Source organism: Manis javanica, chromosome 6 (genome assembly GCF_040802235.1).
Source record: "Manis javanica isolate MJ-LG chromosome 6, MJ_LKY, whole genome shotgun sequence".
In the NCBI taxonomy this organism is placed as follows: Eukaryota; Metazoa; Chordata; class Mammalia; order Pholidota; family Manidae; genus Manis; species Manis javanica.
The window spans coordinates 27844442-27858455 of NC_133161.1; the positions used below are offsets into that span (position 1 = coordinate 27844442).

At 35.3% G+C, this 14014-nt stretch overlaps 1 protein-coding gene across 6 annotated transcripts in view; it reads right to left on the bottom strand.

Moving 5' to 3' along the window:
- The window catches only part of PTPRZ1 (protein tyrosine phosphatase receptor type Z1), a 159653-nt gene that overhangs the window by 101989 nt on the left and 43650 nt on the right, over positions 1-14014 (bottom strand). For 5 of the 6 annotated variants that reach the window (XM_017666193.3, XM_017666192.3, XM_017666195.3 and 2 more), the window contains exon 2: positions 9520-9585. In XM_017666193.3, the coding sequence (XP_017521682.3) occupies positions 9520-9585 (66 nt within the window). Of the gene's footprint in view, positions 1-7023; positions 7189-9519; positions 9586-14014 lie in introns of all 6 variants that reach the window. The other variant, XM_073238527.1, reaches the window with a different exon arrangement.

The following is a 14014-nucleotide window of genomic DNA, read 5'->3' on the forward strand; positions in this document are numbered from 1 at the left end:
TAAGAAGTCGACTCCACAGTCCAACACAGATTAATTGAACCTGAAAATCTCATGGATATATGAAGGCACTATATACATAAATGCAGCTTCAACTTCACAAATGATCTTCAGGGACAAAGTTTTGGGGTTTTGGAAAAGAAAAACCAAATGTCATCTATGAAGAAAGTGCTGCAAGCAGTTCTTACTTCCTAGAAATGCTCATGAAAGATGATAGGGTAGCTGGGAACCACACATACAAAAAAGTGATTAGCCACTCCCAGTTTAGAGATAATCTAGTTTGGCATAAGCCAAATTTTGGATTTGTTTTGACACTGATTTTGCACAGCTCTGCTGTTGTTTCAACTTCCAGGTGGCAAAGGGATACAGTATACAATCTTTCCTGTTTTCCAGTTCATTAAGATTTATAGCTACTTCTTGTATACTAAAATTTGCTCTGAACTCACTCCACAGTATTTTTTGTAAATCCCTATTTGTTGCAAGAAGGATTTGGGTTGGTTCCCTAAAATTATGTTATTACTAGTTATTATTACAATTCTTTCCAGGTGAAATTAATTCTGTGTCCAATGAAACTGAAGGAACTAGTATAATAACTACTAAGTACTTATTGTGCCCCTACTCTGTGTGCGGCTCTGCTTTAGCACGGAGATACAGGGAGAAGGAAAGCTTTGCTCTAGTACAAGCTGAGTTCTGTTTCTCCCCTTACTGCAATACTAGGAAGACTCTACAAGTTGTTACTGATATAAAGGCAGATTATAGAGCAGTACATATGGTAAGAGGCCCTAAAATGCCAGAAAGGAATAGTTAGGAAATATAAGGGCACATTAAAAAGAAGAGACAATTCTTCTTGTTGACTATAGGGGAGAGGCTTCATCGTTTCCTTTTCTCAGAGCATTTACTTTAAAAAACTACCATTATAAGCAATTTTTCCTCTGTGAAATACATAGAGCTCCTTTTGAAAACTCAGTAGGCCTTCCAACAGCTTTATGATCCAGGAATGTCTTTTGAAAAGACCTGGGAGCCATCGTTTATGAAGTGTATGTATCAAAGAGGATAATGCCCTGTCTCTCAGTTTCTTTGGGAAGGTAGGAGCCTAACTGTGCTGGGTACCTGGCTCCAACTTGCAGAGATACCTCCTGTACTTTCATAAAGATATGAAGTTTGTTTTTCCTCTGGATAAAGCCAATAAGCGAACATACATAGACTCCAATTACCAGGTAAACTTAGGATGAACCATGTGTGACCAAGATAATCACTGTTTATCTTGAAAACATGTATGTAATAAGCTCTATCTGCTTGGGTGCGTAAGAGGGTGAGAATCCTTTTAGTCTTTGCACTCTCTTCGTGGACTGCCTTGATGTGCTTCACTCTGGTTCAATGCTGATTCAGCAATGAAACTGATTCTTTGTCTATTTTTATAAGGAGGGTTCTGGGATGGGAGATTTGTTTCTAATTACATTTCGCTAACAGAAGGTAATAATAGCAGTTATTTCTGAAGGGTGAAATTCCAGCTATTTTATACGTATCTGTATATTTAAATATTTAATATATTTATATAAATTATTTAATATAATGTATTTATACAAATATATTAAGTATATATGATGTATATATGTATAAATGTGTATATATAAATATAAAATATAAATGTATTTATATAAATATATTAAATATACAGAAATATACATACATCTGTGTGATGTTCGGGCTATTTTGTCTGGGCCCCTCACTCTCTATTGCCTCTCCTGAGGTTTTAGCTTCGCTTCCAACACACCCAAACATACGTAGGCATGTATATGCATATTTAATATAGTTATATAAATACATTTATATTTTTATGAATAATTATTATAATTCTACATCTATTATTATATTTTAAATACATATATATATATGATTTTTCTTTAGTAGACATGTATTATTTTTATACTGAGAAATAAGTGCAGTGATTCTCATTTTGGGGAAAAACATGCCAGATCGGCACTTACGATACTCATTGGTTGATGGCTTGGACCTCTACACTTCCCAGACTCATCACAAGGGCACCCTAATCAGAAGGCCATCTACAGTCTTATCCCATCAGACTCCTCATCCGGAGGTCTTGTTCTCCATTGTCATCAAATGTCATTCTGTTAAAACAGAAAGCTGAATAGCATCTCCTAAGGGAATAAAGTTTAGCCAATGTGGAAAAGAATCTGACCTTGAGTCCAATGCTGCTGCTTCTTCCTCCAGACCATTTGTCACCACTGTGGCCACGGCGGCCGCTTGGCTGGACCATCATGCCTGCACCGTGGCTCGCCTGCCCTGTGTGTCTGCCTGGGACCCCCCAGGGTCCTCCTCTTTCATTTCTGATTCTTGGAGAAGGAGCCTCACAGGGGAGTTGCTCGGGCTATTCATTTCCAGCACAGTGGGTGTGCACTTGTAAAAGCAAGGCAGGCTCTGGGTGGGGAGTGGCCAGACAGAGCAGCCCGGAACATCACACGGAGACAGGAACCTTCTTCCCCTGAGGCTGGGCTCTGCTCTGCACTCAGCTTCTGCTGCCAGGTTTCCCCCTCACTCACAGTAACTGTCTCTCAGGGACTCTCTGTTGCCTCTCCTGAGGTTTTAGCTTCGCTTCCAACACACCCACCCTCCCTAGGCTATCAGATACTGCTCTGAACCCTACTTCTAAATTGGGTTCAAGTTCTCTTCCCTCCCCATGGAATCGTAGACTCATACATTTGAAGGGGTGAATATGGACAGCTATTAAGTGTCCCAGAATATTCCATAATAGTTAAGAAGCTCCCTGCACAGTCTGTAACAGTTTGGAAGCTGATGTGCCAGAGGCCATAAAAGACCTTTAAGATTCTCTGCATTCCAGCCAGCAAAAGCCCTAGCTCTGGCCTAGTCAAGCGTCTCTTACCTGAACAAACCATACTACATGGTTGAAACAGAAGCTTGGTATTAGTAAAATAGCAGGGATAGAGAGATAGCTATATAGACACATACACACATTCAGTGGATAAAGGAAATAATATCAATCAGTCCTAAACATCTCTGAATATATTTCAAAATCATTTTTGTAATTCTGTGCTTCAGTCATGAAAATACAGTTCACTTAATAAAAAATCTGAATGTAAGATCTGAGTCAGTTACATAATCTTTCACCTTTCTGTTCTTTGAAAATCCCTGGTTTAAAAACAGACAGAATTACCATACAGAAAACATAAGAAACTAACTAAATAAATTTTGCACTTAACCTTTATTGATTCATTTACTGAGGATGGCATAGGTCAATTTAAAATAACTGCAATGGACTGTAATGGGCCATGTGGTGGGGACTTGATGATGGGGGGAGTCTACTAACCATAATGTCACTCATGTAATTGTAGATTAATGATAGCAAATAAATAAATAAATAACTGTAATGATATTTTGCCTAAAAGTGGAAAACGTTTACATAAATCTTGTGTGACAACATGAACTGGGGCCTAATCTTAGGTTTTTTGTTTTTTTTTATTATTAACCATGTAATACCCTCTTTTTATTTCCTTTTGCTGAAAGGTCTATTTTATGAACTAGAGCACTCCAGAATAAAGAACAAGGGAGTGAGACAGAGGAAACCCAGAAAAGGAGAACAATAAACTCAGACACAAAGCCCAGGAGTCTGAGGGTAGACAGAAGGAGAAACAGCCAGATTGTCTCATCTTGAACTGCCGAAGAACTTGTCCACTCCATTCAAGACTCTATTAGATGCAGGGGCAGTTAAGAGGCTATGCTAGAGAATTTATGCAATATTATCTTTACTTTCTGGAGAATATTCATTAGTGACTCATTAGCAGTGATTATTTAATTGTATTGCTATTCTGCAGCCATATCTTTATTTTTTTTCCAATTCTATACTAAGTGATAGCTGCAAACAAATAAATTCTGAGTTTTAGATCATTTAATTGAACTCTACTCAGCCTCTACAATGAGGCATACTCTACTTATCATATTGAGCACAGGGTAAGTTTTCCCAGAATATAAATCTTAGCTAAACTTTAAAAAATAGACAGGTTATAGGAAATACCTGTCTATAATATGCATTCAAGTGAATCAACTCCTTCTAAATCCTCTTGTGAGATTATCAGATACGCCCAGACTTGTTCAAGCTGTTTGGGCTCAAGTTAAGATATTGCCAAATAATAATCGCTTAGATTTGTAGTGTACTTGCTCAAAAAGATTTCCCACGACAATGTGCAACATTTGTTTGACCCATGCACAATTAAGCAGGGCATCATTAGAAACCTTTTACTGATAAGCAAACTGACATACAGAGCAGTGAAGCAGCCTGATCAATCTGCATGTTAGCCATGTCCAGAAAGCCTGACATTAAGTGCTCTCCGTGCTCTGATTACATGTCTGTGACATCCTTTCACTGCAACTCAGCCAAGCAGAGATCCTACATTCTGACCGGTGAAAACATAAAGCTGTCATTCTTATCCAGCTACCTTGCCCTTCTTAGCTAAAACTAATCTAAGTTGGAAGCTGAAAACATTCTATTTCAACAGACTTGTTAAGAAAATTAGTACAATATAAACACTATACAATAAAGGGTGGAAGTCCCTGCCTCTAGGCTTTCCATACTCCCGTTCCTTGGGGTAACCATTGCCAACAAGTTGGTGTGTTGGCAGGCCTCTCTTCTAAGCACATATAATTACATGCTTTTTCACCGAAATGACATCATTCTATATAAAGAGTTCTGGAACTTGCCTTTTCACTCCTAAGAGAAATGAGAAATAAACAGTCCATTTAATATAAGGAGTGATGTGACTCAAAGAAGAAAATACGTTAAAACAATATTTCAGATTCTAGAAGTAAAGAGGAGCCTGGACAAGCTGGAAATCAGCTATTATTCTACATGGATTCAAATTTGCTTTCTGAGTTACACTTGGCCTACTTTCTCCTAGGTTAGGAGAAGTAAAACATCAAACCTAACTATATCCAAAAATAAATGCCAAGTACTAACCACACTATACACCACTTTCTATTATGGTTCTTTTTTTCCATAAGTAGTACCTTCCAGTCTATATATTTATTGGAGTGGAAATACTATTTAGACAGGTTGTTCTATTTAAGGAAATAGGATCTACTCAGTATTTAAAGTTTCCCTTGTTCTGGAGTATCTAGCAAACTGTCTGACATGACTCTTAAGTGGCCTTTTTCTTTCTTATGTCCTATGTAACCCTTTAATGCTTTAAAGGTGTCTAGCTTTAAGCACACTTCAGAATACTCAATAAAATTAAAAATTTCAGGTATCTTTAAAATATGGTAAAAAAGACACAACAGAATACTTTTTAAAGGTCCAGGAAATTAAGACTAATTTTCAATAGTGACTAATTCTAGGAAGGGAGCATGGAAGGTTTATCCATTTTTGATCTCGCATTCCGTCAAGTTGCAAAGGTCTAACAATTCAGACAGAAGGAAGATTTTAATGCCTCGGATGATAATCCTGAGCTATGTGTTTGTGATATCAAAAAAAGAAAGCTTACATGGAAGCACTTTTTTCCCACTGAATTGTCTTTGTTTAGACATTGTCATAGAAAATTTAAGGTTAATAGGAAGAAGAAATCCATCTTCTGAAGCCCTTATATGAAACGCAGTTACCATGGAAGGCACTGGATTTCAGTGCTGACATTTCCAGATTTACAAGTCATTCTTTTGTCACAGAGTGACAAGCAAGCCTTGCTGACCTTCCTATAATAACTTTAAAAATGGGACAGTTGACAGTATTTACCAACCCTGTCATTTCTCAGCAAAATTATAGCACATATCCTGAATAGAAAAGTTGTTTTTAACCTCTGTAAAAATACACAATTGAAAGAGTAATACCTTCTCCTCTCCTCCCACCCACTGTTTGTCCATCCATCTGGTAGCCAGAAGGGATTTGTATTGCTTCTGTACATATCACAATTGTGTACTTTCAGAAACAACCTTAGCTTAAGTGATGCCATTTAAATAATGTTTGACATGCATATGCTATTTAAAAAATGGCTTAGGGTAAAGTTCTGAGCTCTCTTACAGACAGATGCTATAGTATTCTTAGTAATTTTTAGTAATGGATTCTATATATACAAACATTCAAAGATAAGTCCCTCCTTCTGAGACTGCAGCTAATCTGACCAATTTAAATGATAACACAAGAGGAATAGAAATATACAGCTCAATGAGATAAGCTATTAGGAATGAAACTAGGACTAAGTGTGGTCAAAACTAATTTACTTGGAACATTCATGAAATCAGTTAAATTTAAGAATCTTAAAACTAGCTGATCCTGAAATTGTATGCAATTAGTGTAGTATTTCATTTTCTAGGTAGAATAACAAGCACAGAAATGGAAAATACTACCAACCTTTAACTACTTGTATTGAAAATAAAAAGAGATAATAAACTTCATAGTGAATAATCTATACTTTAAATACTTGGCTTTAGTGTGATTTGCTTAGAAGAGATATGTTAATTTGGATAAAGGCTTTTGCTTATTTTTTTGGTACTCTAGGAATTCAGACAAAATCAATCCATACTCAATTTGAGCTAAGCAGTTACAAAATTTCCTCATCTGAAACTCTTTCTAGTTTCTCCCTAGGGTCCCAAACATTCTAGGAAAAGGCAATTTCCCAAATCAATGAGAAAGCACCAATATAAGTAGAATAATCCATTCTTTAAAATTTTGGTAAGCTCTTACCCCACCCCAACTCTGAACATCCCCTTTTGAGAACTACTGCCCCTCTCTGCACAGCAAATGACACTTTTGTTAAAAAGTGTCTATTTCTTTGATCACTAGACTGTCTCCTAGAGGAGCTAAAACCAATAGACCTCAAGTTCTGAGAAGAATTATGCAACTTGATCATAAAGCAAAGAACTGTGCAGTGCTTATGCATAGACCCATCCACAAAAAGCCCAGCCTCTGTATAGGAACCATGTCTATATGCAGTTAGCCCATAAAAGGAAGAGCTCTGTGGCTTCCTGCCAATTAATAGGATATGTCCAGTGACATCTGCCTACATTGGCAAAACTGCTGTCTTCTCTTGGCTTGATGAAGCACATCCAGCTGTGCAGGGACCACGGCTGCTGGAAAATATGCACCACTACGACTTCATACACCCTGTTTGAGCGGTGCGAATTGACATCTTCTTTCTCTCTAGGCTCTAGGTTATCCATTTTCTGATTCTAGGTTTGGGGAGAATGGAAAATGCATCATAGCTTGTTTTTCATCTTAATCAGACTTGGTAAATATCTGAGGTCTCTGTTGAAAGGTTCATTGATTAGAGAAAATAACCTGCTTATCATTCTACCTCTGAAAATAGGAAGTTGGTTGTTAACAAAACTAAACCAGGCTGATTTTTATTCTATGAACATTCTAGGTACATACTAAGTTTTCTAGGACAGCTATATATTACTTTTTTATTCAGAACAAAACTATCTAATAATAACACAGTGGTGAATTGTTAAAAGATAGCTTGTGATCCTCTTATTAATTAAAAATAAAACTATAAATGTAACAAAACAAAACACGTAAAACTTTAATCCTCAAGAAAATCTCCTTGGAGAAAAGTTTATCCTAGAAACAGCATTCCCAAACCATTGTGAGTGACATCTACATAAATCTTTTAAAAAGATAACCTGTGTTAAATAATGCCCAGGTGGTGACACTAGCAGACTTTTCCCAGAAGAGCTAGGGGGCTGCCCATTGTGTTATTTTCCATGGTTAGGGATGCACTGCAAGCACTCATAGTCTTTTCTAATATGCTTCTCAGAATTACTGGGGAGGAGGAGGGCGGGAGCAAAAATTAGCTGTAACTTTTATGAAACACTAGGATTTCTATTTTGGAAGAAAAGAAAGACACAATGGGTTATAGCTATGAGACATACATCTATAAAGTATACAGAATCTTTATAGAAATGTATACAATTTATACATACATAATTTTATAACTATGTATGCGTACAAATATACATAAAAGTACATAAAATTTACCACTTTAGTGGTAATCAAATAGAACAAATTACAACAAAATGGCAATTTTTAACCTATCAAATCAGTGAAGATTTTTGAAATGACCATTAAGTACTGGCTAGTATTCAGTGATATAGTCACGTACTTATACTATATATAGTGTAATCTCTCTGGAAAGCAATTAGGTTATTTTAAAATTCAATTTCTTTGATTCTATTCAGTAATTGCATTTTTAGGATTCTCTAATAAAGAAATGATAAAAATAGAAATAAAAACTTACATCTATCTGTTCATATGTCATTCTTTATAGTAGCTTAAGTATCCAAAAATAATGGATGGTTAAAAATAAAACATTTGTTCAATGGAATACTGGCAAACATTAAATACTATGATCAATAGGAATCAACACTGACAGTGAGGATGTGCTCAAAATTAATTTCCAAAGTAAACTGGGTGCATAATTCTGCATATAAAATGTACAAACTTAATATAATAGAATTAGCCTGAAAGGAATAGACCTTCGTTTAAGTAGATATCCCTGCAGTGAGTAAAGAGTGATTTTGATATGCTTTTTTGTGCTTGAATATATTTTCTAAATGTACTCACAATTAATATTTACTACTTTTAAAGTAAGAATAAAAAAAAGGAAAATGTGTATCTATTTACAAAATCCATTGTGCAGCTGCCCTTTGTCCATAATGTCTAAACCGGCCAGGCTCAACTTAAAGCCCGTGTGATCTGATCACATCTTACCAGCCTAACCTTATTTCTAATCACACCCAACTCCAGCCTCAGTTCGGATGGTCCCAGCACGTCATGCTCCGTCCAGATTCTACCCATGCTTTTCTGATCAGGTCTAAAGCTTCTCCTCTTCCCTAGGGTTTCTGATCATGATCTCTGGTTGTAATCATTTTAGGTCAACTTCAGGTATTCACGATACTCTAAATAAAGTCTGGCAATCCTACAAAATCATTGTAGACCCCGATTCCAATTAATTCAGCACAATGATTCACAAAGAAGCCCCTTCTGAGAGCAAGTATCCTATCAATATCTGTTAAATGAATCAAAACAACCAAGCAAGAATGCCATGAATACTTGTTATGTGAATAAAAACAATCATTATTGTGATCATAACAGTAGCAACTAACATTTATTGGGAACTTTCTATTTATAAGGAAGTACTATGTCAACTTCATTTATCTCATTTAATGCCTAATACAACCCTCCATTTCGCAGATGAAAAAACTGAACCTCAGGTTGATTATGCATATTTCCCAAGGAGATATAGCCAGTGTGGACACAGCCTTCAAATTCAACTACATCTTACATCAATATGTTCTATACTACCAAATTTGCTAATGAAAAGTCCACTAGAAATCATTTTTCAGGTGATATATTCAATCTACCATAGATATGGATATCTAACTGAATACCCATGTAGCTAAGTTAAAATGATTTGTTATAAAGTTTTCTTTTACATATAAAAATAGATACATAAACAATACAATTTTCTGTTGAATCTCATTACATAATAAAATGTTTACCTGTATAGGACCAGCCAATCTCTTCAACAAGTTTTCTTTGTTGTCTGTAGTATCCATAAGCCCAATCTACAACCAAGAAAAATCAATTGATTAATGTTAGAAAAATATGTGTCCAAATGAAAAATAAATAAGATACCCAGATCATTCATGCCATAAATGGTTCTCAATCACTCCTTTCCATGTTTGTCACCTTTCTAATGTCTCCTCTCAACTCCAGTCACTATCATTATAGTCTCCATTGTCCCCATTCTGGCAGTTAGTGTAAGTTTATGAGGCACATTTAAAGATAGACAGAAAGCAAATATTCAGAGGAAAGCAGGAGCATCCTAGAGGGGTTCATCCCAAAGAGAGACAGGTCAGAAACTACAATTTGTCATATCTCCAAATTTTTCTTATCATTCCCTAAGTGTGGTACCTGAGATCTTATTGATTTGAGATACTCTGGGTTTAGAGATCAATTTTGATCTGTCAATGCTTCCAAAAGACTCAGAGGTTATCATGTTTTCAAAATTTGTTTCCCTTCTAATGCAAAATGAAATTACCTCCCTTGGGGAAATGAGAATTTAAATGTTTGTATGTTGCTGGGAGAATGGTTATTCTAGACAACATGGTGAACTTGTTTCTTGGAGGAACACAGATGCCTGACAGGGTAATACAATGGGAAGCTTGGGCATCATAAAAAGAGTGACCTTTTGGGTCATCCTCATGACCCAGAAGGACTGGCTCTAAATCTACAACATGGAGCAAGGGGTATAAGAAAGGAAAATGGGTGAAAGCCAAAGTCTCACTCGGCACACTTTAAAATTTTACCTGCAGCCATGCCTTTACTCAAGAAATGGGGATTTTTATAACTCATCTACCTCCTTTCTGTGTCATTGTCTCTTAATCCCAGACTTTACTAACATGAGCATTCCATTTCTGACACACTGTAGTTAAAATAAATCTTGTGAGCTAGGTTTAGAACCTGATCAGTGTTAATAAACTATTTCTGCAGAAAAGCCTACAAATAGCTAGTTTACAAATGAACTTATGGACAAATTGGCATTTTGTCAATATAGCTTTCATCTGAATGCAAGGACTTATTTAAACTAAAGCACAGCATATATATATATGTGTGTGTGTGTAAATATATGTAACATTTATGTGTTTGTGTGTGTATATACATCTGCATGTGTATACATATATCTTTCTCATCAGTTGGGAAAATGAACTCTTTCTTCTTATTGTTGCTACAGTTTCTCCTTACGGACAATTCCCAATTTCAGGGATATAAATATCTAAGGATACTGCAGAAATTATTATCCTTTCTTCCATGTTACATAATCTATGATTTGTACAATGGGGCAATAAATAACTGCTAAACTATTTTATAAAGACTAAAAAACAGCTACCAGAAATATGTATTCAGAACCCATAGATTATTCAAAACTAAAGTCTACCTTGGAGAAATAGAGTTTGGTTTTGTTTTAAAAGTCTTATTCCTCATGAATATAGGTAAATATTCCATTGACCATATGTACATTTCAACACATACTTGTTCTTATAACAGCTCTACTGAAACATAATGTACACATCATAAAATTCACCCATTACAGTGTTCAATCTAATGGTTTTTAATATATTCACAGAGTTGTACAATCATCACTACAATTTTAGAACATCTTTATCACCTCCAAAAGAAACCCAAATCTCACCCCCACATCCCAAAGTCCTAGGCAACCACTAATCCACATTGTCTCTATAGATTTGGATATTTGGTATTTCATATAAACAGAATCACACAATATATGGCCTTGTGTGATTGGCTACTTTAACTCAGCATTTAAATATTTTCAAGGTTCACCCATGTTGTAGCATATATCAGTACTTCATTCCATTTTATTGCCTAATAACACTCCATTATATGGTGACCAAGATGGCCTTAAAGTTCCCCTGAGCTTGACTAAACTGTGGAATTCCTCTGGACTCCAGACCCTGAACCCTTTTTCTTAGAGCATTTAGTTTACAAAGCTTATAATTGTAAATTATTTCTCTGCCCCCTTTGAGATGTAAATCTTTTTTTAATAGCCATGAGCCAGTTTTACAAACAGGAATGTACTTCTCAAGGACATGGGAACCATCTCTGAAAGGTAAAGGAAATGTATATCCTTGTCAAAGGAAATAGCACCCTCATCTCCAAGTCTCTGTGGGATAGTAGGAACCTAACTTCAGGGGGTACATTACTCCAAGTTGCAAAAACTGCCTCCTTCATAAAGATATGAGTTTATATTTCCTTTGGATAAAGTCAATTAACAAACACAGATGGCCTATCACCTCCCCTTAATGTCCAGCAGCACTCTTCGACTGGGGCTCACCGTAGCCCTTGATCCCCTCTGCTTCACTGAAGTTGAGTGCAGACTTGATTCTGGCTTCTCTCCCCATTGCAATAGCCTTGAATAAAGTCTTCCTTGCTCATTTAACTTTGTCCTGTACAGTTTTTATTTTGACAATGGATATATCCCATTTCATTATCCATTCACCAACTGATGTATACTTGGATTGTTTCCTCTTTTGGGCTACTATGAACAAACTGCTATTAATATTCATGCATATATTTGTTTTTCTATTTAAAAATTAAATATTAGGTTCATAATTTATTTTTCCAATACAGTTGTCCCATAAAATGTAGTCACTGAAAGGACAAGTGTTACTTCATGATCAAGAAGTATCTACATCTGGATCTTAGAAAGGGTCTCAATAGTCATGTGACTCAGATTTTAACAATCTAGAAAATAGTTCCTACTTTAGAGATAAAGTAATTTATGCCAAAGAAATGTTAAGTGGTTGGTACACATAGTAGCAAAAATGTAAACATTAATTCATGACTCCTGCCTCTTGCTCTACTGAGCCTTTCCCAACTGCAAGGATTCCTAACTATCCTGAGCTATTGGTTACTCTCTTAAAATGCTTTGCTGGGGTGAGAATTTAATAATATGGTTAACTGTTGAACCACTGTGTTGTATATTCAATACCAACATAAGACTGTGTATCAATGATACTTTAATAAAAAAGAAAAAATATGTTTTGCTGATCAGGAGCCCTTATAGCACATATGCTGTCAAGAGAAACAAAACAAAACAATATAATGGGCTAGAACTTCACCAGCAGGATTTATGTGGACAAATAAGTGATAGAAAATTGACCATACCTGATTTGATCTGTCCATCAGTTGGCAGTGTCCTCTGAAACTGCACTGACCATGGGAAAAGATTTATCATCATCTATTATATGTTTTAAACATAAATATTTTGTAAAAGTAAGATATTTTGCCATATAAATGTATTTTGACGGTTTCAGAAGATCCATTACCATACCAAACCTACATTTAACATATTCCATTGAAATAAATAAAACAGTAAGCTTTTGTTTTAATGATTCAGTCTAAAAGAAGAGAGCAAAATATCAGCAGATTTTAGCTTTCCTTGTAGGGCTTTACCACTACAGAGTAAGCATTTGTCCTCCTTGGTTTTAATTACTTACATTAAGAAAGCTTTTTTCAATACAAGATTCCCAGGTGTTTGTAGCCCTCTTCTGTTCTTTTATGTATTGTTTCCATAATTGTTGTTTCAAACAATCTGTTACACATTCATATGCTAATTACATAGGCCTTGGGCGTGAGAGTATCCCACTTTTAAAATTCTGCTTAGAGGTCTGATAGATGAGATGTGATAGCTCCAATGAACAAGGAAAAAGAAGCCAGGTTCACACTTTTTGGCTGTATTATATACTTTGAAAACCAGCAAATTCCATATAAAATAGAATCTATCCAAGTGCTTACACATTCTAAATAAATTAAAATAATGACATATAGAATGTCTTCTGTTTCTGTGGATTTGTTTCTTTAATTTTCATATTTCATTTATTTATATTTCAAAGTATTTGCCAGTTTATTTGATGTGTTTTGTACTGATAAGACTAAGAAATAATTTGAGGAATGTATTGCACATACGATACACAAGAAAATATATATAGTAAATATTTTTTAAGTCTACTCTGAAATTTGTCCTTGTGGAAAAAAAAATTTCTTGTAAAGTAGTTTTTGACCTGCTACCAAAATTGAAGGAAATTTGTTTTATATTATTTCAGGCAACATTATGTGCTTCTGTTTCAACATACCCCATCTTGTACTTAACTTGAGCACCTACATACACACAAATATCTATCTGTGTCTATATGTATATATATTCCTTTATTTTTCTTTGCACTGAGATAATGGAAATCAAACTTTTGATAACTATGATATAGGAGATAAAAATAAACAGCATTTTTTTGCTCAAGTTTTTTAAACCAAAAAAAAAAAAAATGAGGGTGTTCACTGCCTACTAAAAATGTCATCATAAATATTTCTAACTATAAAAATGCCTCCTTTTGCTCTTACTCTACAGTCTCTGCTTCAGGTTGGCCAACTCTTTATCACCTACATCCTAAATCTAGCAGCAGTTCTCTGATAAAACAC